Genomic DNA, 24,794 nt, shown 5'->3' with positions numbered 1-24,794 from the left:
TATCAATGATCCGATACCGTAATTTCAAGGACACTATAAACTACTACTAGTGCTGTAATAAATGAGAAGCAAATGGCTACTGTAAAGGCCGATAAGAACTGAACAACACGCTTGCGGTTGATGAGGAGTCAACAGACAAAACTATTGAAGTGGGCGAAAAGTAAGAGAAGAGTGAAGTTCGCAGATAAAGATTGTTGAATTGGACAAAAAGACTCGTTTTGATTCCACCTCTAGCAGTGTGTGTATGTGTGTAGGAGAAGTGGAGTGTCGAAGAATAGGAAGGCGCGAATCTGTAGTCTACTAGTGCGAGCTTCTTAACTGCCTATATGAGACTATATGCATGTTGATCCCAATCATATCACACCCTCTTTTAGATTCTTTTCAGTAATAAAGCAAATGCTTCCCCGGTGACTCTGAGCGCTGCCTGGCATCTTATCCTATTCATCGCATGAAATGTTACATTCCAATTACGATGTAAGGCAGGGGAAAAGCAATTAGTCAGAAAGTCTTCATATTTGATCTTCTAGTAGTCTATCTCCATTGCGTACATATTTCCCTCGTCTGACTTGAACGCAACTTGTTCTTCAGAGTACCAATCATTGGTATTCATATTGCAGGATTCGAAAACCAATGGGTGTCAAGCTTTGTGAGCAACTTTGAGTTTGCTTTTGAGGCTATCTGGGCTGCTGGGACGAAAACAGACAGTTGAACTCGTTCAGGTAGAATCAGTCCTCAATCTAGGCTCATAGATGAAGAAATATGTACCATACTCCCCACTACCACCATACGCAGAGTCATCCTGGACAAGCTCTGCTATGAGTCGGAATCCCATTCGTTTATACAGTTCAGCTCCCTCTCTCAAAGCGTGGACGAAAATCTGTAACCCCATCTTATCCGCCTGATCCATCCCGCTCTTTACCAATGCCGAACCGACTCCTTTGCGCTGATTGTCCGGATGCACAGCAAGGTACTCCAGAGCTACCAACCAACGTGTTAGACAAGACATATCTTCCTCTAGAGTCGCACCGCACATCAAAACGCAACTTACTGATATACGGTGTCTTTGGCGTCACTTCCTTCTCGAGTGCGTTTACGCGATCTAACAGCTCGTCGGCATCGTCGTTTGGATCCCAGACAACAGTCTCGGCAATCTGCCGGATCTCGGCCTCCTTCTCGGGCTCGACTGCTGGGACCTGGGCCTCGGGCCATATCGGCGTGCCATCATCTGGGTTTATCTCATAAGACGGTGGTAGGCACCATCGGGCGTAGCCGAGTATGCGACCCGTCTCTATATCCACTGCTTTCTGGTGTCGTAAGGTCTCCCGTCTGTTTAGCAGATTGCGCGGGAAGCGTAGGGCTATCTGCGAAATGTGGTACTCGAGGGTCCGATGGCGCCAAGCTAGTACCCAGTGCGGGTCGGCCCAGAAAGCGGGGATGCTATTGGCGGCTAAAGCAGTGCCATCGGCGGCGCTACATTGGGAGAGAATAAAGGGAGCCATGTTCAGTTAATTAACTCCACGGAGTAGAGAGCATATGACTCGCAATGAATGTTAGATAGGTTTCATGGGAAGGTGTCATATAACGAGGTTGGTGTGAAGCTAGGCCGTCAGCCAAACTCCCTAGGCACTAACTAAGGCCTTCTTGGGACTAGGGTCCTGACAGAAGGGCACTATATTTGTAATAATGTCGAGTTGAAGCTCTAATAATGCTAGAGGCCGTACGGAGTCCGACTAGTATTATTACGTCATCATAACTCCGAAAGTTAGGAGGTAAGTAGAAGGCGGTGAAGAAGGCGGTCACCTTAATTGCTCCTAGTATATTACGGTCCCTTCTTCGTCACTTACGACCCCTCGTTCATTACCCCACCTCCTCACGCCGTAATGTCGCGACACCGTATTAAGGATGTCGAATACGACGATGATGATTTTTATGACGATGAGGACGCACCTGCTGACCCCGAAGAACAGGAGTTTTTGCAACAGTGTACTACCGCTGTTTTGCAACAGCTCGCTGCCGGGCAACCGTCAGTGACCGCCACGAAAGAAGAAGTCCAGGATGCATTATGGCACTACTATAATGATATCGAGAAGTCGGTCAATTATTTGAGGGGTATGTTCAATCTCAATCTGCACAGATACTCCACATAACATCATATTACCTATCGCGCGTTTGCGCGTTTGCGCTTTCAATTGTTTGTTGTGAAATTCGGCTAACCGAAGTTCTGCATGCAGGAAAGAGAGAGAAGGAGGCTACGAAGCTACAGAAATCGAAGATTCAATCAGGTAAGCAATGTTCATGGGGTAATTCTTATCCTAAAGTGTCGTCGCTGGGCTCGAGATCTGGGGCACATGATCTTCTGTGCTGTTGTTCCTTGCAAATGAAAATGTGTGTATCTGGTCCAAATCCATCCCATGTGATTTTTAGATACTCAAAACTGATGCCATCAAAGTTTGAACAATGTTCTAACAGGTCTTCCAGTGCCAGCATACCCTGCTCCTCCTTCTACAGCACACTTCTCGGCTGCCGATTTCTTTCGCGATTGTCCCTGGCTCAACATTCCCTCCCATCGGAAATCCGATATCCTGATTGAACCGCTTTATCCACGTTTGGGGCTCTTGGGAGGTGCACCGGAGAGTGGTGGAAAACTTTCCAAATTGGCCGCCCTGGCTGCAGCCCGGAAGAAAAAAGAGGGCGAGAAGGCACCACCCCTGCCGGAAACTTCGTCTCCATCAACTCCCAGATTCGAACAACCAAGAACATCCTCGCTTGATAATCTGGGCACATCGCGCTCTCTTCGTGACAGACTTGGAGCTAGCGGGAGGTCCACACCAAAGACTTCAGAGGGTTCTGAGTCTCCCCGTCGTTTGGCAACCCCAAGCTCCACATTGCATCCGACACCAAACCGGCCCGAATCTGAGACCAAAAAGCCATCGGTGTCTGAAGTTTCTGAATCAATGCAAAGGGTGGTGCTTGAAGCGAAAGAAGAACCAGAGCCCCAGCAAATAGTGTCCACCATTCGAGCCGCGCCCTCGACATTTGCCAGCACTATCGTTGGCGCAGCAACTGGTCCGACAGCAGCTGAGCCCAGCCACTTACACTCCAACAGCTCAGACCTGTTGAGGATCTATGGACAGGATCATGCTGAACCTTTTGACTTTGCAGCGCCCAGCCCCGACGATGTCGTTCTCAATGCACAGAACACAGCGAAAGGTTTGGCGACCCGCAGGAAGGTTTAGAGGCAATTGCCTAATAATTTGTAGGAATGAAGTCGAAATCTGCCGCATCGAAATCGGCAGCGGTGAAGAAAGGCCAGTCTGACCTGGCAGGTGGCATGAAGGATCTATCAGTGGAAGACAAAGTGACTGTCAAGAGCAAAAATCTTGATGTAATATCAGAGTACAAGAAATCCACCCGCAAGCGGTCCGCAAACTTTGTGGTTATTGGTAAGTTGATCTTCAATAGCGAGAAGGTGCGGGCCTAGACTAACTCATATCCAATACAGGTCATGTTGATGCTGGAAAGAGCACTCTCATGGGACGGCTGTTAGCAGATCAAGGTGCTATTGACCAACGGACTCTGGATAGGTATCGGCGAGAGGCCGAGAAGATCGGCAAGGGCTCATTCGCACTAGCCTGGGTGCTGGACCAAGGGTCGGAGGAGAGAGCACGAGGCGTGACGATAGATATCGCCACTAATCAGTTCGAGACCGACAAGACAGCCTTCACCATTGTTGATGCACCTGGTCACCGTGATTTCGTCCCGAACATGATCGCTGGTGCCAGTCAGGCAGACTTTGCTGTTCTGGTCATCGATTCCAGTGTGGGCAAGTTCGAGTCAGGCTTGAAGGGTCAGACTAAGGAGCACGCCCTTCTGGTGCGCAGCATGGGCGTTCAAAAGATTGTGGTGGCTGTGAACAAGATGGATACTGTGCAATGGGATCATGAACGATTCGAAGAGATTGAACAGCAGATCTCCGCGTTCTTGACCACTGCAGGTTTCCAGGACAGCAACATTTCGTTTGTGCCGTGCTCAGGAGTTCTGGGTGATAACATTTCTCGACGAACTGATGACCCTCATGCATCCTGGTACACAGGTCGCACATTGATTGAAGAACTGGAAACGTCGGAGCCATACACACACGCCCTCGAAAAGCCTTTACGTATGACGATTGGTGACGTCTTCCGAGGTGGTGTGCAAAGTCCGCTTTCCATCTCTGGCCGTATCGATGCAGGCAGCTTGCAGATGGGCGACCAGATCCTGGTTATGCCCAGTGGTGAAACAGCAACTGTGCGCAGTTTGGAGGTGGACAGTGAACCAAGTGACTGGGCCGTGGCAGGTCACAACGTCGTCTTAAACATTGCCAATATCGACCCTATCCACCTCCGTTCGGGTGACGTTGTTTGCCGACCTTCCTCTCCCATTCCTACTATCACTTCTTTCACCGCCAAGGTTCTGGCCTTCGAACACCTGATGCCCATGCAAGTGGACGTGCACCGTGGCCGCCTACATGTACCTGGTCGCATCAGCAAGCTGGTTGCATCTCTGGACAAAGCATCAGGAGCGGCTATCAAGAAACGTCCTAAGATTGTCGGTCCGGGTGTTGTGGCGCGTGTTGTGGTTGAAATGGATCAAGCTGTTCCTCTAGAAGCACCGACCAGGATTGTCCTGCGCGCAGGAGGCTCAACGGTGGCTGCTGGTTTATTAGAATGAGCTCTTTTAGTTAAAATCCATCTCATGAATATACCATATTTTCTCGTTGTTGGTAGTACGTTACAGTTCATCTGGAATTTTGAACCTAAAAATATATATCATCGTGGTTATACAACATATATCTAGAGCTCGCTGCCCAGTGATTAATTTTTTTTTGTATATGATTATGAATATTTATTTCGAAAGAATTTCAAGCTCAATTATTGAATGCACTATTGGATTATATCGCGCGAGCAGTGCCATTAGAGTTAGACTCGTCAATTGTGTACTAAATTCCCAGGGCCTGGTGGGTGCTCTCACGCCCCCCGTACTCGGGAGATCCCCGGCCCAAATCTAGGCCCGCAGTACGGAGTGTACTCCGTACCTTGCCATCATATTCTTCGATCGAGATGCCACTTGTCCTAATCAATGAATCGACATCAAATTAGGCTATTGCAACGTAGCATAGAGCCATGTAGCAACACGTGGTCAGTATCAAGGACATGAGTCAACCGGGTAAACTTCAGCAGTGACTAGATCGCGGGAATTCCCCGAAGGGGCAAACATTTGGCCCCCTTCTAGCAAGTTCGATCATTTGGCAGTCGTTTATTGGTGGAAGCCCTGAGTAGTCTGTGGATAGACCCCTGCCACTAAACTGTTTTGGGAAGCGCAATGCCTGTTGAAGAAGGCGGTGTGGCTGCAGGGTGTTTTCTGAGTCAGCCACTGCCGAACGAAAGCCAGCCAATCAACGCACGAGGAGTGACCTGAACTGGGAAAAGGCCAGCATGGCCGCTGGGCCGTATCCGCGTACAAGAAGTCCTCTTTCTTCGATTCTTCTCCTGATCATTCTCCCATTCACTCACTTCGCCCTGGGTCCCTTTCCCACATATCATCGACTAACATAAGGGTTCATAGAGTCAAACACGCCTTGTGTTTACTCGTCTGCGCAGCTGTTTAGAGCGGCACGCGCGAAGCTTCCATAACGAAAGCTTCTTTGTCTTCGTGTTGAAAAAGGACTTCGATCCACCTACCTATACATACACTTCTCACAATGGCTCGCCTATCCGCACGCGATGGTGCGTCCAAGCCCTTCGCCTGGACCACCATCTTCTACCTTCTCTTCGTCCTCGTCGCGCCTCTGGCGTTCTTTGGAAACACCGCCCATGCCCAGGAAGAAAACTCCCCTGAGAGCTACGGCAGTGTTATTGGTATTGATTTGGGAACCACTTACTCGTATGTTGCCTCGGTCTCGAGAATCATTGATGTTGAATGAAGACAGTTTGCTAACTTGAATTTTAGTTGTGTTGGTGTGATGCAGAACGGCAAGGTCGAGATTCTTGTCAACGACCAAGGAAACCGTATTACCCCGTCTTACGTTGCTTTCACCGATGAGGAGCGCCTCGTTGGTGACGCCGCCAAGAACCAATACGCCGCTAACCCCGAGCGCACCGTCTTCGACATCAAGTAAGCTTCGACCACACCCATCACAATATGAATTCAGCACTAACGCATCGCAGGCGTATGATTGGTCGCAAGTTTGATGACAAGGACATCCAGAAGGACCTGAAGAACTACCCCTTCAAGGTCGTCAAGAAGGATGGCAAGCCCCAGGTCAAGGTCGACGTCAACCAGTCCCCTAAGACCTTCACTCCTGAGGAGGTTTCCGCCATGATCCTCGGTAAGATGAAGGAGATTGCCGAGAGCTTCTTGGGCAAGACTGTCACCCACGCCGTTGTTACCGTTCCCGCCTACTTCAGCGACGCCCAGCGTCAGGCTACCAAGGATGCCGGTACCATCGCCGGTCTCAACGTCCTCCGTGTTGTCAACGAGCCCACCGCCGCCGCTATCGCCTACGGTCTTGATAAGACCGGTGACGAGCGCCAGGTCATTGTTTACGATCTTGGTGGTGGTACCTTCGATGTGTCTCTTCTGTCTATTGACAACGGCGTTTTCGAGGTTCTCGCTACCGCTGGTGACACTCACCTTGGTGGTGAGGATTTCGACCACCGTGTCATGGAGTACTTCGTTAAGCAGTACAACAAGAAGAACAACACCGATGTCAAGAAGGATCTCAAGGCTATGGGTAAGCTCAAGCGTGAGGTTGAGAAGGCCAAGCGCACTCTCTCTTCCCAGATGTCCACTCGCATTGAGATCGAGGCTTTCCACAACGGCGAGGACTTCTCTGAGACCCTCACCCGCGCTAAGTTCGAGGAGCTTAACGTTGATCTGTTCAAGAAGACCCTCAAGCCTGTTGAGCAGGTTCTCAAGGACGCTAAAGTCAAGAAGTCCGAGGTTGACGACATCGTTCTTGTCGGTGGTTCTACCCGTATCCCCAAGGTCCAGGCTCTCCTCGAGGAGTTCTTCGCCGGCAAGAAGGCCAGCAAGGGCATCAACCCCGATGAGGCCGTTGCCTTCGGTGCCGCCGTCCAGGGTGGTATTCTCTCCGGCGATGACTCCATGGTCGACGTTGTTCTCATGGATGTCAACCCCCTCACTCTCGGTATCGAGACCACTGGCGGTGTTATGACAAAGCTCATTCCCCGCAACACTGTCATTCCTACCCGCAAGTCGCAGATCTTCTCGACTGCCGCCGACAACCAGCCCACCGTCTTGATCCAGGTGTTCGAGGGTGAGCGCTCCATGACCAAGGACAACAACATGCTCGGCAAGTTCGAGCTGACCAACATCCCTCCCGCGCCCCGTGGCGTTCCCCAGATCGAGGTCGCCTTCGACCTCGATGCCAATGGAATCCTCAAGGTCAGCGCCTCCGATAAGGGCACCGGCAAGGCTGAGTCCATCACCATCACCAACGACAAGGGTCGTCTCTCCCAGGAGGAGATCGACCGCATGGTCCAGGAGGCCGAGCAGTATGCCGAGGAGGACAAGGCCATCAAGGGCAAGATCGAGGCCCGTAACGGCCTTGAGAACTACGCCTTCAGCCTGAAGAACCAGGTCAACGATGAGAACGGTCTGGGTGGCCAGATCGATGAGGATGACAAGCAGTCCATCCTCGACGCTGTTAAGGAGGTCAACGACTGGCTCGAGGACAACGCCGCCACCGCTACCATGGAGGACTTCGAGGAGCAGAAGGAGCAGCTTTCCGGTGTGGCTTACCCCATCACCAGCAAGCTGTACGGCTCTGCCTCTCCTCCTGATGAGGATGACGAGCCCCTTGACCACGACGAACTGTAAAATTATCTTTGAGGCATTATTCATGGAGTTCCACTTTTTTTTCTCTTGCTTGAGTCCCTTTTTGTGTTCGAATCTACACGGGGCACTGTTGGTGTCCCATCCAACTTTTAGGCCTGGTTAAACGCCGGCTAAGAATACAATACAATGATACCTCGCATTCTTCTATTATACATAGTGCCGCGGCCAATTTCATAAATTTCATAAATCTTTTGAATCGCACTAAATACACGTTGAGTCCCGACGTACCTTGGTACTTACTACCTATTTCATACATGCCCGAGGCATGGGATGTCTATGTAGAAGGTATATTCTGTCCGCCTTTGCTTTCTTCTGTAATCACCACGTAGTAAGTGTTGTCTCGTTTAAATGCTCTTCTGTGCTGACTAGATACGACATCTATTGTGCTTGCTGAGCGATAAACGCTTGAATAGTCTCGGCAACAACCTGATGATCATCCTCTTGCTTTAACCCACTAACAACAACAACACCAATAACCCCATCCACACCACGCACGCGGATCGGGTAGGCACCACCATGAATAGCATACTCATCCGCAACAGCACCGCCATTGGCACTCGGAACAGAGTACTTCTTAACAAAAGCAGCCTCGACCTGGTCCGCGTCGGCATCAGCCGGGAGGCCACTAACGGTCTTCTGTCTCATAGCCCAGCTTGAGATACCAAAGCGGAGCACGGTGTTGCGCTTCCGGCGCACCCAGTTCTCGTTGTCTGGGATCGTGCCACTCTCCGTCACAGCCTGGAACACCACGTGGAGTGGGGCTCCGCCGCTGAGAGCAATGGAGATCAGGGCCGGTTGGCGTTGTCCGCTGGGGAGGCGGAGGATTCGCTCCCTCAGTGCATTTCCTAGCTGCCAAGCAGTGTCTGCTGTGAAGGTGGGGAAGATTTGCTCTGCGCTTGTTTCTTGAGCGATCAGGACTTTAGGCTGTTTCTTGATTAGCTTTCGGGGTTCGGGTTGTTGGAAGCGTGGGGGACTTACATCTGTGCTAGGTGCGGAAAGAGCCATGATCGATGGAGTGTGAGGTTTGCTTTGGTATGCAGCTATGTATGTAAAGGGCGAAGAAAAGTTGAGAGTAACCTTGGGGGGTCAATTGGTATTTCTATGGACGTGGGGGTCATGTTAGCCATGGAGGGGGTGGACCTTCCTTTCGGCGCATCGGTGACGTCGCTGAGATCTCGACTTTTCCCAAAATTATTGCTAATTAAATTACATGACTGTATACTCTGCAGTCGACCTCACAACATCTATATACTATGTTGGATGTACATCGTTTATATCCAACTAAATCCCCATGTCGAGATCGGCAAATATGCCGAAAATACCCCTCCTTGGGGAACTCTGACGTCTCCGCATTCCGATATACAACATACATCTCAACATGCCACTTTCAATAACTTAGGTCCTCATGCCACCCAAACGAGCCTGCGATACCTGTATCTCCCGGAAAGTGAAATGCAGCGGTTCTTGGCCCTGCGATACTTGCCGCAGTGCAGTAAAGCAGGTGCGCTGTACGTACCTGAAGCCCGCGCATAGGAGGGGCCCGAAATCTCGGCGGGTAATAAGCCGCCGAGAACCCGCCATCCCCGAGATTCAATCTACAGGGTATCCACAAAATACTCAAGAAAATGCACACGCACAAAACGCTTCTCGGCGGCTTATTACCCGCCGAGAACCCGCCATCCCCGAGATTCAATTTACAGGGTATCCACAAAATACTCAAGAAAATGCACACGCACAAAACGCTAGCGATGAGGCCGTTTCTTCATCTGCCCCAGCCTGCAGCCCCCAGTGCATTCCAAGGACAATCCTTGCATCAGTGATCCGTTTGTATCAGCAATATTCATACGGTGTCTGGCCTGTAGTCAACGCAGAAGCTATTTTAGTAAACCTCGAGGATATACATCCAGAAAGAGTTGACTCCAATGCCGGGAACACTTCCTGTCTCATCATGGCCCTCTGTGCTGCCACAATGGCTCAGTTGCATCTTGATCCTTTCGTAGATGGATCCCGGACAGTGGATAGCACCACAATGGCTCAGGCTTGCCTGCGAATGCGTGCAAGTTACGACAGCCATGGAGCAAATCTGGATCTCAGAAGCGTTCTGGTGTCTTTCTTCTTACATGTGTACCACGCCAAGGTCAACCAACGAAATTCGGCAATGATGTTCATCCAAGAGGCCATGGCCGGAGCTCGTATCCTGAGACTGAATGAAGAGTTCCCGCACGAGGAAGATGAGTTGATTGTAAGCAAGGCCTTGGTATTTCCGCTACTTTGGGTATCAGAGAGGTAGGCCAGAACCTGTGAACACGCAGAGTAACTTATTAACTGTCCACAGAGGTTATTCACTACACCTGAATCTCTCTCCTTCATATATTGACCCTCCTGAATTAATAAATTTGGAGAGAGATATGAATGCTGATTTTCATGCCCAAGGGCTGCTAGAGCTCGTTAAGCTCTTCATTGCATTTGATCAAATATCGATACGGCGCAACTCGCGTCCTGGGGTTATCATGGCTACACATTTGACCGACACCGAGCTGAAGGTTGCCTCACTATGCTTCAGCATGGCTAATCACGTTTCGACCCGATCAGCAGATTACCACATCACGCGGGAGTGGATGAGGACTATCCTTTGGCAAGAGGCACTCGCTTTGGGATTACTGTCTTCTTCGCCGTGCACATCCGTCTTGGCTTTTGGATTTCCAGCGCAAGTTGGCCGTGCCTTACTGCAAGCCTTGCGGGGTTTTAGTGATACGGATTTGCTCCCATTAGGACGAGACCAGGCTAGTGCCTTGATACCAAGGAAATGCAGGCTATGGCTAATGTCATTTTGCAGTTACTGAAATGCTTCGAAGTTGCCAACTCGCTGGCGGACACGGTTATTTTGTCCCCACACAAAATAAGTTCTCGGCTCGAACTAGGACCACAGGACTTTCTGCATGCATTATACCAGAAGATAGCCCCGTTTCTCGAGCAGGATACCATGTTAAAATCAATAATTCGAGCTAAAACTGCTGAGGCTCTAGTCGCGGCTCCAGCTCGCTTACTGACAATCGGGGAGGAAGATGCGGGCCTGCAATTGGGCGGAAATGGACCCGGTGGTCAAGCTCAGATTTTCGGATACATACCAAACAGCGAGCTCGATGAACAGAACGAGTTAATACCAGATTTATCAGACTGGCTAGAACAACCTATCTGCAGATAATTTAACAATCATCTGGTCAAAACTTCCACCGGATCATTCTGTGATCTGAAGGACAATCCGTCCTGAAATATCACCCTTCTCCATCTCTTCATATACCTGAGGCAAATCCTTAAATGGCCGGACCTTGACCACAGGCTTGACAATACCACGTTGTACCATATCAACAGCCTCCATACATTCCTTCAGCGAGCCCACCAGATTACCCGTAATCCTGAGGCCCTTGATCACAATCGTGCAGATGGGAGTCTCCAAGCTCGGTCTTCCCGGGGGAATACCAACACAACTCAAAGTACCACCAACCCGCAGCATATCACAAGCATGTGCAAACGCCTTTGCATTACCTGCTGTTACTACAGCAGCATGGGCACCCAAGCCAGTAATCTCTAGCACCCTCTTGACGGGATCCTCACAGGCAAAGTCGATAAATTCCTGCGCGCCGAGACCTTTGACAAACTCTCCCTTACCAGGACCAGTGTCAACACCAATTACCAGAGCCCCTTGAGCTCTTGCATATTGAACTGGACAATATCAGTCGATTGCAACTCATCTCCCAGACCACACAGAAAAGGAAAACACATACCAGCCAAATGCCCAAGACCACCTCCGGCTCCAACAACCACCAGCCAATTCCCAGGACGAACATTCGCATTCAAGACGGCCTAATCAATCACCAATTAACTCCAAACCACACAACACAGAGCCCCAAACCCACCTTATAAGCCGTCAAACCCGCACAAAGCACCGGCCCCATAACCTTTGGATCAACATCATCAGGCAAAATCGTCAAGTAATCCGCATCGAGCGCAATGTACTGTTGAAAAGAGCCATCCTCGTGGTGAAGATGGTTCGTACTAGAAATGCAGTACTGCTCTGTACCCGCAAGACAGAACTCGCACCGTCGACAGATGCGGCTTGCGAACCGGATCCCGACCAGCCCGCCGACTTTCAGACCCGCGGCGTGCGTGATATCTTGTCCAAGCGCGACCACCCGGCCGATACCTTCGTGGCCGCCCACGTGTGGAAGTTTAATCTTTGTGATCGAATTGCCGTCTGGTCCGGCTGCGGTGCCGGATTTAGTATGTAGATCTGTTGATGTGTTAGACTGGCTCTTGTTGAGAGATAGATGGCATTCAAGTGAGAGCGCTGGTTGGACAATTTGACAGAATACATACCGCTCTGGCAGACGCCGGTGTAGAGCACTTTGGCGAGGACTTCGTTGCGTCCCGGGATTGGCACAGGATAGTCTGTTCTGAACTCGACTTGGCCGCCCAGGGAATGGACGAGAGCGACTGTTTGGGTCTGTGGGATGTTGAAGGAGTCCATTGTTATTTGAATTTTATCTTGCCGAGGAGATATTGGATGGAATGTGGGGTATGTTTAGAAGATATTGGATTATGCGTGTTATATAGGCGAAATGGCTATATTTATATCCAAAACTCGAGCCTACATTGTGATACTGAGTATGGATTGTGGGATGTCGTGTCATCAATGAACCACCTCAATTTTCCGAGTGTACATTAAGTGGTGCATGATGTACTATCTTGAGCGGGGAATTTGCATTATCAGTTTTTTCTCCAATCCAGGCCAAGTAATAGATATGACTGGTCAGAGATGTGATTTGATCATCAGGTGAGGAGGAAGTGGACAGCCTATTCAATCTTTGTGTAGATGATGTGAATATCAACAAGACAGACTCGGATAAATAGAGTAGATCAGACTTGGATACCTTTTACCATTGGTAGTCAGACCATGAAAATGAACTTCATAGATGTGACACTGCATGAAAACATGCTAATTCTCCGAGTCAATTCTCCGGGGGGTTTCGTGCATTGCAGATCTCCTTACCTATGGCAGCATGTACAAATAGAAAAGAAGAGGACTTGTATGTTCCATTGACTACTTAACCTATGGAAGCTTTCTGTGTCTTTTTTTGTTTTGTCTTTTTCTTCTTCTTTGGATGTTACGCTTCAAATCGCTAACTATCCTCAAGTAAAATGGGTATGTAAAATCGCAATAATTTCAGTCCATCCGTCCGGATACCCCGAGATCAAGAAACCAGACTCAAAGCCCCAAACACCATTCCCAACGCATAATGTGAAGCCAACGCATAATGTGAAGCCGAAAGCCCTGACTAAAAGAAAACAGTCGCAATCCAGGTAGTCACACGCCATCCGCAATGGGGTACCGGGAATTTCGTTAAACATTTAAACGTCGTCCATATGCACCGCACGGGCGTAAGATCCCTTCGTAGGGGTAGTTGGGGTAGTAGGCAAATCACCAGTCTCGATATCCCTTCGTGTCCTGTATGTACGAGGGCTGGAGCTCGGGGTGGTAAGTGGAGTGACAAATAACTCCCCGTTCTTCTTACGCATCCAGTGTACGCGTAAGTGATCGAGGGCGGTCTTGAAGTCGTCGAGAATGACTGTGTCGCAGAGGCATTTGAAGATAAAGGATAACTGGGATTGTTAGTGTGTGTTGTGGGAAAATGGAAACTAGATGGACAGCGTAGGGTTTACCTTCCAGAACGGCTCGACACCTGTTGGGAGCATGCTGGAAAAGACATTCAACACGCTGCAGGTATCGACAATCATGAAAATAATTGACAGACACATTGCTGCCAGCATGATTCCGAAGCGTGGGCTGACTACTACTAGCTCCCATAATCCGAAGTTGTACTCGCGCTTGATTGTCCAGAATAGGCTGGCCGTTGTGAAGATCCACCATGGGTCGCTGTTGATAGATTATGTTAGGGCGACAGGAATTCAAAATTTGAAAGAGCAGTAGTTGATATTTGGGCAGAAGGGGAATGACGAACCGGAATAATGGCTCCATTGGCCGAGTCGTTAAGAAAATCTTATTGATATTGTTGAAGTATGTGAAGTTCGCATAGATCTCCAGAGCCCAATAGGGCCAGCAGAGGATCACAGTGGTAATGTAGATTATTGAGACCTTTCGTGATAAGAATGGGCGGTTCTTCATCCAGGCAATGACATTATGTAGAGCCCAGGAGATGTTGAGACCGATCGCGGTCACGGATAGATACCAGCCGTAGACCGGCTCGTGGGGGAAGATGAAAGTACCATGGGCCATAGCCAGGATGAGCTATAGTCAATCCAAATATTAGCCGAAGATTCATAGCCCATATATGAGTGGGCCAGTCTTTTTCCTTACCTCAGCGAAGATCAACTTATGCAAGAGAATATGTGACTTCATATTGGCAAGAGTGATAGCAGCCATAATGAGTAGACTTCCGACCATCAGACCCTGACCCCAAGCCTCGAGGATCAGGGCATCGGCCTCGGAAGGCTTCGAAATATGATCGGTAGCCATCGTGGGCTGTATTCATGTCAACCGTCGGCGGTTGCTGGGGAGTTATCGTGGAGGGTAAACAAAGGCTAGGCAAATTAGGGAAGAGGTGGAATAGGGGGAAGAGTTCACAATAGAGAGAGATGTAGAGAAAATCGATGAAGCGCAAACTTCATGAAGGCAAAGAAGTCACAAAAAGAGCCGTCTTCATCTCGCGCATACGTGCAACATCATTAGGGTTCAGAGTGAAGATGAAAGGAGATTTATAATTTATTAATTCAAGATTCGCATAAGCACCGCAATTAGCGTAAGTTATTCCTTGTCTTATTTGGCTAATTCAACCCGAAAAAAAGCAATTTGTGACGCCACCAGATGGTCTAAAGTTGTTGGCTCTACAGGGGTTGTAGGCTGGAATAGGGCACAACCTGGGAAGTTGAAGACTCAACGTGCAACACCTTTAGAAACACCTTTAGATTTCAATGTCACCACAATCGTTTGTCTCTTATCTTCCTGGCCAGGCAATTTCACACTGCCTTGGGGAAACCCCGGGAAAAGCCCGGAGATCCCCTGAGACCCCCTGACTGGGGGGTCTCCGCGATGAGTCGGATGTGTCCGTGCCTGCGGAGAAACGGAGGTGGCGTTCATGGGGTTACGAGCTAAGCGAGCTACTGCACGGTATTTTGGTTTTTAATCTCGCGTTTGTCATAATTTTGAGGCCAATCAAGAATGAAGTGGCCTAAAGAAAGGCAGTTTTACTATTCCACACAACATAGATCAAGCAAAGATCCAAAACACGCGTGTTTCAGAACTCAACGGCACAAAGAAGATCAAGAACATTGAGGTCATAAAAAAAAACAAAGAATACAAAGGATACAAAGGACCTTAAGAAGTCTAATTGTCAGGTCTTTGTGTTCCCGCTATTTCTCCGTCTCTTACGTCTATTGACTGGTCGCTTGGCGATGGAGGGTCATTTAACCCGAGCTTTTAGTCAACGAAATGTTTCATATTATATACACTTTTTCTCTTCGTCAATTTACCTACGAAAGTAGAATAGGACTCTCTGCTCGATCCACAGGTTCATGTTATTAATTACCCCAGCACATGCATGCGGTTCCCGAGGTCCTTCAGTGCCGTGGAGTCTGTGCTATTAGCCAATGGTCCATTACCCCGGGGCCGAGTATACCACCAGATTTACCTCTTTTAAAGCCATCCAATATACGGTGCTCGTATAACTCAATGTAGCAAACATGCAGCGAACGTGCAACGAACGTTAGAAACATACGCAATCCAATACTTCCGATCGCGCGGGGAGTGAACCCAGAAATTATAAAATTGAACAGTCTGAAGCCACAACCACTTCCACCACGCCTAGTGCAAAAGAAAATTGGTAATAGGCATCAGTCGCAGATCTCTTCTAACATTTATGAGCCGAATACACTGCCAATCCTGCAATTACACGTCCTGCGATACTCGTTGGATATATGCGAGAGGACGCGGACGCGTATGAGGCCTTTATCCTCAAAGATGTAGGGCTTCAGTAGTCAAACTTATCCGGTTCGAGATGACATAAGGGACCTTATTTGTAAGACGGCACTTCGATCTTCTTTTTGGATGTTCTTTGAGATATCCTTTTACTTACATGTTTAGCTAGAAGGATGATCATTAGCTATAGAAGGGAAGACATGTTCGATTTATCACTCTGCGACATACTAAGAGGTAAAAAGCATGAACCGCACAGAAGCCTTTTTTACTTATAACCAAGGTACATAGCGCTGAAGAAGAGTGAATTAGAACAATGATATTTGTCTGCCGCGGTTTCCCTGCGCCTGATGATCTGTTCAACCAACACGTCATAGCTGTCGCACCCGTAGCCAATTTCTGCAATTTGAGACTGTCTTCCGATGGCCACATTCCCTTCATTGTGGGATCTGGCTTCTTGCTGTTGTACGCGGCATGAGCAGACTCTAAATATTATGAATAGGAGGAAATATATCCTTGGGGATCACCTGGTTCCAGCTATTAGTATAATATTACACCCTTAAAAGAGTATAGAGCACTTCATCGCGTATATATATTCTGCACGTGGTAGCTCAACGAATATTTTCTTAACTAAACATCTATGTGTAAATGGACATGTGTATGTTTGCTTGTTGTTTTATGCCTTTACTATGAACAATTGCTTATGCTAGAACTACACAAGGTGCAGAGTGCCCGGAGAGAATTTATCCCAGACCCAATATTAACATTCGCGTTCCTCTCGACTCTTACAGCCTCTTCACCTCCTTTATATGTTACCGAGCTGATACAGGCGAGACCAATAAGCTAGAATATGTACCAGCTTCGTTTTAAGATCAGAACACCTTGATTGCGATACGAAAAATGAGAAGATCCTGCTTGCTCCTCAGGTCCTTACATTCGTCCGCTTCTTTTCCACATCGTCTCATTCATAAGAGGGCGAGCCTAGAATATTTTCATCCTCGACCTCGTACATTATTTTGTCACTACATTAAAATCGACCGATCCAACCATGAACCCAATAACGAATCGGGGTTATTTCCACAGCCGCTACCGGGTAGTCCGTAAGCCTGGCCATGGTACATACCCAACGATCTGACTAGCCTAGGACGAGAAATCCAACAGATGCGTGGCACTTAATGTTTTTACGGCTGATTCAAAACCCCTCAAGATTGATGTACTCTCCAAACTGTCTGAAGCCCAACAAAAGTTCGGTAGTACATTCATGGGGTGCAATTGAGCATGAGGCTTACATTCCCACCACCTCCCACCGGCGACTCAGAAAGGATGTCGGTTCCCAGGATTTCCCCTGTGGTGCTTACCACATCAACTCCATCACCACAAGAAGACGGTTACTGGTCTCCGCTCTCTGAATGACCCCAATTACCCCATCCACTCCGTTAGCTACGGTAGCTGCTAGCTACTTAGTGAGGTAGACAGTCATGCCTTCCTGGCATACGACTACATTTAAAAGGTCAAGAAGTTTGATGGTGACGACAATGAAGTTGCATCTTACTGCGACTACCACTGCCAGTGGACTGCCTTTCCTTTTTGGAACCCTCCATACCGGTGAAAATCACCAGCTCTGGTGCCACTGTCTACATGAGCTGGAACGGCGCTACTGAATATGACAACTGGGTCTTTTATGTAGCTTCCTTTGCAATATTAACTAATAACACTTAGATTACTATAGTTAAGCTTATTGCCTTCGAGACTTCTGCTACTATTGTTGACTCTACTACTAATTTCGTTCGGGTTGTCGCTCGCATAGGTACCGCCGTTCTCAGCACCTTAAAGAGTATCCCATTCTAAGCGGGTCATGGATTTGATCTGGGCGAAAACTTACCCTTACCTTCATTCCCTAGGTGTAGGTTTATTGATTATACCTGAATTTTTCTTCTTTTTAGCTATATTCTGAGCATCTTTTCATAGTGCAGTTTCACATAGTGTTGAATTAGGTGCACAATGACCTCCATTAGGCATACAAGCTGTTAATCCATTTGAATTACCATTATTAAACACTATTCAGCTCTTCTTCCTAAAGTTTTTCTTTCACGACTCCTAGTTTGGTCACACCTATCATATACTTACTTTCATGTACAAACCTGACATCATATTTTGAACATACAATTACTTTCTTTTTTTGGCACATCTTGATCTCAAGCAAAATTTCGAAGAACTGGAAATTTGTTACATACCTAGGTAGAGTAATTATATCAGATTAGATCTATATCTCATCTAGCCCTATCAATCGTTTGGCTTTCTAGCTAAACCACCGGGTTGCTGCAATGGCAAGATGGCGATATTCCTAGTCTGAATCACAGTATAGTGTTACATCTATCAAACCTTTCGTATGTTGCACAGAAATTTAGGTCTGTCTTACCATTTTCTCTAATGGATGTTGGACATCTCGCTGAAGATGCCACAAATGAGGGTCCGACCTTTGGGCGTGCCACATGAACTACCGAGTTGTCCTATTCCTTAAATTCAAGTTCTGCAGCAGGCCATTCTAGGAGGGGCTTATATCTCCATTATAAGCCCCTGAAGTTCTCTATCTGACATTCCTCGGTGGTTTCAAACCCAAAAGAATTCTCCGTGTTGTCTCGCTATAAAAGCTCACATTCCTGAGGGGGAAAATGAATGCTTAGAACGCCACAGTTGCCCTAGCCACCGAGTTTTATATTTTGATCAAGTCCAGAGTTTCAGATGGTAGTATCAGCCTGTGTATCCAGACTGTGTCATGCCGTTCACGGGTGGAACTGACTATAAAGGTTGTTGAAGAAGTATAATCCTTCAACTTTGCTCTGCAGTCTGGCCTATAACTATAGAATAACTTGATTCATTCCTTTTTAAATTATACCTCGAGGTAGAGTACTCACATTCTTTGGTAAATTATATTAGACACCTGTAAAATATCCGACAGTTTGGCTCTTCCCATTCTATCCTCAACATACAATATAAAATGAAAGGCCCGCACATTCCACGCTGGAACTTAAGAATCTCGGAAATCAATCTTGTCGATCGTCCGATCTTGCTCTGGGGATAAAAAGTCAACATGGGCACTAACTAGGGAAATGGTAACATTCTTCATCTGTTTCTGTTGAACAATCGGAGGGGTCCTCCTTGGCTACTACATTGTGATAGTTTCGCACCCCTTCATTTTGCGCCACATCTACATAGCACAACATGACTTGGCGTCCAATTTCCCCTGAGCTAGGGCTCATAGCAACTGCCTAGAAGCATCCTGCCGCGAAGAATCAGATCCAATGGTCTAGGCTCGCAGTACAACACAACAACAAGTGGAATGATACTAGATGCAGGAATAGAACACGCCTATATAAAGCCATCCCCATTCCTAATTCTAACCCAGGAATAACGAAAGAGTATCCCAACAGCCCCACAATCAATCAAGCAAGATGCATCTCTCAACTATCCTCCCTCTCCTCTCGCTCACCACTCTCGCCCTCTCGACCCCAAAAATCCACAACAACCACCACGGCCCAAGAGACATTGCTTTCAGTGCCTATCCATCCTCAAGCAGTGGCCCATTGAGACCACTGAGCACGCCACCACCGGCGCACCGAAATCTGGGCCATGCGATAGTGCACAACAACTGCAAATTCCCAGTCTACCTCTGGTCCGTGGCCTCTACGGTCCTACCGGAGCGAACTCTCCTCCCGAACGATAAGTACACTGAGGTCTTCCGCGAGAACCCCGACACTGGCGGCATCGCAATCAAAATCAGCACCAACCGTGACGGGCTGTATACCAGTGCGCCGCAGATGATTTTTGCATACAATCTTTCCTCTACAAAGGAGCGGGGTCTGAGACAGGATAAAGTGTGGTATGATCTCTCTGATGTCTTCGGGGATCCGCTTGTCGGTCACCCGGTGAGTCTCACGCCTTCTGAACCGTTGATTTCTTGGAAGAATGGAGTTCCGCCTGCTGGAAGTCAGGTGAGGGCTGTTGATGCTTCGACGGATTTGGTCCTGTCACTTTGTTGAGAGTTTACGGGTTTAGTTTGGAGTGAGAAGGGATCAGAGTATAAAATTTATGTTCAGACATTGTTAAGGAATCTGGATATGTGTGTGAGTTGGATATGTTAGTGATGCTCAATTGAATTACTCGACTTCGTATGTCTAATTACTCATTTTTATTGGTGTCGCGGAGGATATATAGGGTTGCAGACGTCATGATCGGCGGATTTCAACCTCGGCTGTAGGATATAGAGGCATTGGATTCCAGTTTCTCCATTTTGGAGAATCCTATATGAATATATTGGATAGCTATGAATAATTCACCGGAATAAGGGAGTAGGAAGAGAGAGAAAGAGAGTGCAGAACCAAAAAACAAACCTCGGCCAGAAGTCCGGGGCATTTCCCCGCATTTCCCCAATTTGTCCCACATTTCTTCTTCCAGTCTCTTGACCTTCTTTGACCTTTCTCTACTTCAACTTCACTTTCCCTCTCTCCTCATCCTACACAGTCTAGGGAAAACATAGAGCAATGGTTTCTCCAGCAATCAGAGTCGCCCCCTCGGCGGCCAATCGAGCCCTGAACTTGCTACGCACAGTACAATACACTCACCCACCCAACTGCCCATGCCACAAGAACCCCAACCACCACCACAACCACCAGCAAACCCCATCTCTGCTCAACCATGTAAAGCGCCGCATGTCCACACCTGTGGATCCCTCGCGCGAGAAGGAGTATGCCTTCGAGATGGCGGCATCTAGCATTCGCTTCGGACCCGGCGCGACCAAGGAGGTCGGAATGGACTTTACCAACCTCGGCGCAAAGCGCGTGTGCATTGTCACCGATTCCAATGTGGCCAAGCTTAATGCCATGAAGCAGGCCGTTGAGGGTCTTACCCGTGAAGGCATTGAGTTTACTATCTTTGACAAAGTTCGCACCGAGCCCAAGGATAGCTCGTAAGTCAACCTCGAGCTTGATGCGTGGCTGTTGTATAGACACTAACATGTTTCCGAATTAAGTATAAAAGAGGCTATCGCTTTCGCTAAGCCCTATAAACCCGATGCCTTCCTAGCCGTCGGTACATCTCCCTGAACCCCTACCCCTAGGGTATACACAAACTAACACCAAAACAGGTGGCGGTTCCGTAATCGACACGGCTAAACTGATGAACCTATATACCGTCTTTCCCGAAGCAGACTTCCTTGACTTCGTCAACGCACCCTTGGGCAAAGGCCTCCCAGTAGACAGACCCCTTCTCCCCCTCGTCGCCGTCCCGACAACAGCCGGCACAGGCTCAGAGACAACAGGCACCGCAATCTTCGACCTAGTCTCCAAAAAGGCTAAAACAGGTATCGCCCACCGAAATCTGAAGCCAACCCTCGGAATCTGTGACCCACTCAACACCCGCACCATGCCCTCAGCCGTGCACGCCGCCTCTGGCCTCGACGTCCTCTGCCACTCCCTTGAATCCTGGACCGCAATCCCATACAACGAGCGCACCCCGCGCCCAACAAACCCCATCAACCGGCCCGCCTATCAGGGCGCAAACCCTATCTCCGACATCTTCTCCCTCGCCGCCCTGCGCGCAACAGTCAAGTACCTGCCGCGCGCAGTCCGCGATCCAAATGACCATGAAGCACAATCGGAGATGTTGCTCGCGGCTACTCTCGCAGGCGTCGGCTTCGGAAATGCAGGCGTTCACCTCTGCCATGGTATGAGTTACCCGATTTCCAGCCAGAACCCGGGTTATAAGCATGCAGGCTATGAGGTTGATCATCCCATTATCCCGCACGGTGTTTCCGTGGCTGTCACTGCGCCTGCTGTCTTCCGCTTTACCGCGGCGTCGAACCCTGATCGCCATCTAGCGGCGGCTGAGGCGTTTGGTGTGGATATCTCGAATGTTAAGCGGGAGAGTGCGGGCGAGGTGCTTGGGGCTGCCATTGCGGAGTTCCTCGTCACGCTTGGTGATCAGCCGCGTGGGTTGAAGGATCTAGGATTCAAGGCTGCGGATTTGGAGGGGTTGGTTGAGGGGACTATTCCACAGCAGCGGGTGCTTATGCTTGCGCCGAGTTTGAGTAAGGAGTTGGAGGCTGAAAGGGGCGAGTTGAGGAGCTTGTTGGAGCAGTCTTTGGATTATTAGGATGGTACCTTGTATTCAAGTGAGATTAAAATATGATTGCATCTGATATCTCTATACTTATATACGCCGATAAGACCCATCAAATTTGGATATCTGAGTTGTTCATTTGTTCATGTTGGGGAGGGAAGTAGAGGTAGAGTGTAATGTTGTGTGGTAGGGGAAAGTTCATCCTAGACCGGCTAGGAACAGATATCCTTTCGTATTACATTTCATGTCAACGCAATAATCACCATTGACTACGGCAGCTCCACCACTTGAGGTGATGAGCCGACCATCTGTACTGAATCACTCTCGTCACCCAGGAGGACCTTTGTGCCGAGGACACCCATTGACGACGCTATGCGATCCAACCAGATCACAGCACGGGGATCATGTGGATCAGAGGTCTTAGACGGACCCTGTCCAAGCTCGGAATGTATGCGAAAGGGGAGGGTGAAGCTCTTCGATGTCGCAGGATAGGGGGATGTGGAATATTCACTGCCACTGCTGGGTGGCGTGGCAACAGACGAATCTGGCGAATCCGCGATGGAAACAAAGCGCAATCGGTCTCCAAGACGGTCGGAGAGCTGTTGTAGTGTCTCTAGCATATTCTCTGCTCCATTGAGGAGCAGGGATGGACCGGTGTCCGGGAAGATCTCTGGTACGGGACCTATGAATGATCCGGGCCGCTGGACGATACCTTGCTGGCGCTCACTATGCGCACTGATGCATGCCCGGAGCTCTGTAGTGAGCGAGCGCAGCTGACGGGAAGTGTTATGTATGCGCGCGATGAGATTTGTGAAGGTGGTTGAGTCTGGCTCAGTCGGCATTGAAAGCAGATCCCGAGTCTCGCTGATATACCGCGGGCATTTGGCGATTTCCATGAAAGCCAGGTCGGATATTTCTCCGTATGCAGACCACTCCCCTGATTTCTGACAGTCTTCAACCCTGACTTTCGTCGCGTAGGATTGCCATTCTTCTTGGTCTAGGAAGCAGGGTTTGCCCTCATAGACTGCTGTGGCGATGAGGAAGCCGCGGAATGCAATCCAGCACCATCTTCCGAACCCGGTCCCGTGCGCTTCTGGGCCTCGGCTTATCATCAGCCGCTTGGCGCCGTCGGAGTGCACGACCCAGGCGTCGGGCGTGGTCTGCGCGTACATCTCGAAGACACTGAGGATAATGGATGTGCAAAGCATGTTGTCCGACTTGGCATGTTCGGGTTTCGCAATGGACCGGATGACCTCACGCAGCGACTTGGAGTACATTTGCCGACTTGCTTGGAGGAGAGCCTTATCTTGAGTCAAGTGTGCTAAATAGACGGAGCTCAAGCAGCAAACCGCAGAGTCGAGGTAGGCATCGTTGCCGAAATTCATGACAATATATTCGGCGAACCCGGGCGCATCGCCGGACCGGAACCGATTATGATAATAGAGGGTCGGAAACGACGTGCTGATGAAGTCGAGGAATAATTGTGGCTGTGCCGCACGGAACGACTTGCGCACTAGCGACGGCGACACCTTTTCATCCCAGCCGCCCAAGGAGGAGTGTCGTTGTATAAGCGCAATCGCATTGCCGCGCACTACGTCTGCAGCGGTAGCGGAGTCACCGTGAATGGGGGGCGATCGGTCCGTTCGGGTTGAAGATGTAGCCGACGCGGTTGAGCCTGCCGATGTGGTTGAGCCTGCCGATGCGCCTCTCCCCTTTCGTCGCGTGCTGGAGCGATGTCGCCGAGCGAGGTTGGGGCCTTCGTCTTGAAAGCGGAAGGTTCGTTTGTAGCCCGGACAGGCGCGGCCATATTTCTGACACGGGTTGCACTCCGGGACTGCCTCGTCGCACTGGAGATCCTTATTAGCCCTTGAGCTCGATCTTACCGTGAGAATTGAAATTTACCTTGATCCGTCGCTCGCGACATAGAGCACAGCCTGTACTGTGCGGAACTCCCACCATGGTGTCAAGACCGATAAGCTGTCATCACGGGGTAGATGAAAGGCTAATGAATTTATGTGCCCATTTTTCGGGCTCAGGTTTCATGAAGCTGTCTAGAGCCAATTAGAGCCAAGTAAAGTTGATTTGAGATGAAAAATTGAGAGGCTGTCCTAGGAAAATCCAGGTTGTTACATGTCGAGAACCCTTTGCCAAGCAAAACGTCCAATTGGGCGGGGAAAACAAGCCGTCTCACGTTCGGATCCGAATTTATATTCATCTTCACTCACATAGTCAATCGCCCTTCAAATCATGTCATCCAAGTCCTTTGTAGCTTACTCTCTTATCCCCTTTGAAATTGTGAACTAGGGAGTCTTATAGTCTCATCTTGGGTGGCAGGGTATTCCCAACATTCTGCCCCTATTTATAAATTGCCAGCATTATCCCTGCAGGTCGAATACAACAGGGAAGCATCTCCCACTCATTATGCATGCCCAACTAGTCGGGAAAGCCTTCGTCAGTACGAAACAGTTTCGCAATACTAAGGGCGTTTGCTGTTTTACTCAACGGGTCGTGGATCTACAACATAAAATACCAGGGATGACAACAGGCCTACGAGCACTTCTACAGACGACTACAACATAAGTATGCCACCGATTCATAACTCTCTCATTGGTTAATATTGCCAGGCAGTAATTCAGATCCACCCTCACTTTCTAACCTTAGAAGTACTTTTGTAAAGTTAAAGTGGCCCTTATTACAAAGTACCTCGGTATATATATAACTATACAGTGACTGTTCATAAGTTTTAACACCCCGGCCCCACACCATCTTGATTATATAATATTCTGCC

At 48.9% G+C, this 24,794-nt stretch overlaps 9 protein-coding genes across 9 annotated transcripts; 4 read left to right on the top strand and 5 right to left on the bottom strand.

Moving 5' to 3' along the window:
* Nucleotides 1-715: 715 nt before the first annotated feature.
* Nucleotides 716-1,499, bottom strand: PEX2_004460 (GNAT family N-acetyltransferase; the record flags this gene model as incomplete). Its single annotated transcript, XM_016737723.1, has 2 exons — nucleotides 716-978; nucleotides 1,049-1,499. The coding sequence occupies 2 exons, from the start codon at nucleotides 1,497-1,499 to the stop codon at nucleotides 716-718; spliced, it is 714 nt and encodes a 237-aa protein (XP_016598779.1).
* A 381-nt stretch (nucleotides 1,500-1,880) lies between these two features.
* On the top strand, nucleotides 1,881-4,710 carry PEX2_004450 (putative translation elongation factor EF-1 subunit; the record flags this gene model as incomplete). Its single annotated transcript, XM_016737722.1, has 5 exons — nucleotides 1,881-2,109; nucleotides 2,232-2,282; nucleotides 2,479-3,210; nucleotides 3,261-3,443; nucleotides 3,503-4,710. 5 exons carry the CDS (start codon nucleotides 1,881-1,883, stop codon nucleotides 4,708-4,710), a joined length of 2,403 nt encoding a protein of 800 aa, XP_016598778.1.
* A 1,030-nt stretch (nucleotides 4,711-5,740) lies between these two features.
* On the top strand, nucleotides 5,741-7,881 carry bipA (Hsp70 family ATPase KAR2; the record flags this gene model as incomplete). The annotated part of the gene is made up of 3 exons (XM_016737721.1): nucleotides 5,741-5,922; nucleotides 5,989-6,153; nucleotides 6,207-7,881. The coding sequence occupies 3 exons, from the start codon at nucleotides 5,741-5,743 to the stop codon at nucleotides 7,879-7,881; spliced, it is 2,022 nt and encodes a 673-aa protein (XP_016598777.1).
* A 396-nt stretch (nucleotides 7,882-8,277) lies between these two features.
* Nucleotides 8,278-8,904, bottom strand: PEX2_004430 (DUF967 domain protein; the record flags this gene model as incomplete). Its single annotated transcript, XM_016737720.1, has 2 exons — nucleotides 8,278-8,823; nucleotides 8,878-8,904. The coding sequence occupies 2 exons, from the start codon at nucleotides 8,902-8,904 to the stop codon at nucleotides 8,278-8,280; spliced, it is 573 nt and encodes a 190-aa protein (XP_016598776.1).
* A 1,810-nt stretch (nucleotides 8,905-10,714) lies between these two features.
* Nucleotides 10,715-11,104, top strand: PEX2_004420 (putative C6 transcription factor; the record flags this gene model as incomplete). Its single annotated transcript, XM_016737719.1, has 1 exon — nucleotides 10,715-11,104. The coding sequence occupies one exon, from the start codon at nucleotides 10,715-10,717 to the stop codon at nucleotides 11,102-11,104; it is 390 nt and encodes a 129-aa protein (XP_016598775.1).
* Nucleotides 11,105-11,137: 33 nt separating this feature from the next.
* Nucleotides 11,138-12,427, bottom strand: PEX2_004410 (zinc-dependent alcohol dehydrogenase; the record flags this gene model as incomplete). Its single annotated transcript, XM_016737718.1, has 4 exons — nucleotides 11,138-11,622; nucleotides 11,685-11,763; nucleotides 11,817-12,190; nucleotides 12,277-12,427. 4 exons carry the CDS (start codon nucleotides 12,425-12,427, stop codon nucleotides 11,138-11,140), a joined length of 1,089 nt encoding a protein of 362 aa, XP_016598774.1.
* An 881-nt stretch (nucleotides 12,428-13,308) lies between these two features.
* PEX2_004400 (uncharacterized protein) lies at nucleotides 13,309-14,434 on the bottom strand (the record flags this gene model as incomplete). Its single annotated transcript, XM_016737717.1, has 4 exons — nucleotides 13,309-13,560; nucleotides 13,621-13,834; nucleotides 13,920-14,206; nucleotides 14,276-14,434. 4 exons carry the CDS (start codon nucleotides 14,432-14,434, stop codon nucleotides 13,309-13,311), a joined length of 912 nt encoding a protein of 303 aa, XP_016598773.1.
* A 4,907-nt stretch (nucleotides 14,435-19,341) lies between these two features.
* On the top strand, nucleotides 19,342-22,039 carry PEX2_004380 (uncharacterized protein; the record flags this gene model as incomplete). Its single annotated transcript, XM_016737716.1, has 5 exons — nucleotides 19,342-19,924; nucleotides 19,987-20,013; nucleotides 20,498-20,855; nucleotides 20,919-20,977; nucleotides 21,033-22,039. The coding sequence occupies 5 exons, from the start codon at nucleotides 19,342-19,344 to the stop codon at nucleotides 22,037-22,039; spliced, it is 2,034 nt and encodes a 677-aa protein (XP_016598772.1).
* A 236-nt stretch (nucleotides 22,040-22,275) lies between these two features.
* On the bottom strand, nucleotides 22,276-23,965 carry PEX2_004370 (Zn(II)2Cys6 transcription factor; the record flags this gene model as incomplete). The annotated part of the gene is made up of 2 exons (XM_016737715.1): nucleotides 22,276-23,853; nucleotides 23,909-23,965. 2 exons carry the CDS (start codon nucleotides 23,963-23,965, stop codon nucleotides 22,276-22,278), a joined length of 1,635 nt encoding a protein of 544 aa, XP_016598771.1.
* Nucleotides 23,966-24,794: the final 829 nt, after the last annotated feature.

This window comes from Penicillium expansum (assembly GCF_000769745.1).
Source record: "Penicillium expansum strain MD-8 chromosome Unknown contig8, whole genome shotgun sequence".
In the NCBI taxonomy this organism is placed as follows: Eukaryota; Fungi; Ascomycota; class Eurotiomycetes; order Eurotiales; family Aspergillaceae; genus Penicillium; species Penicillium expansum.
The sequence above is the reverse complement of the archived record's forward strand: the minus strand, read 5'-3'. Positions and strand labels throughout refer to the sequence as shown.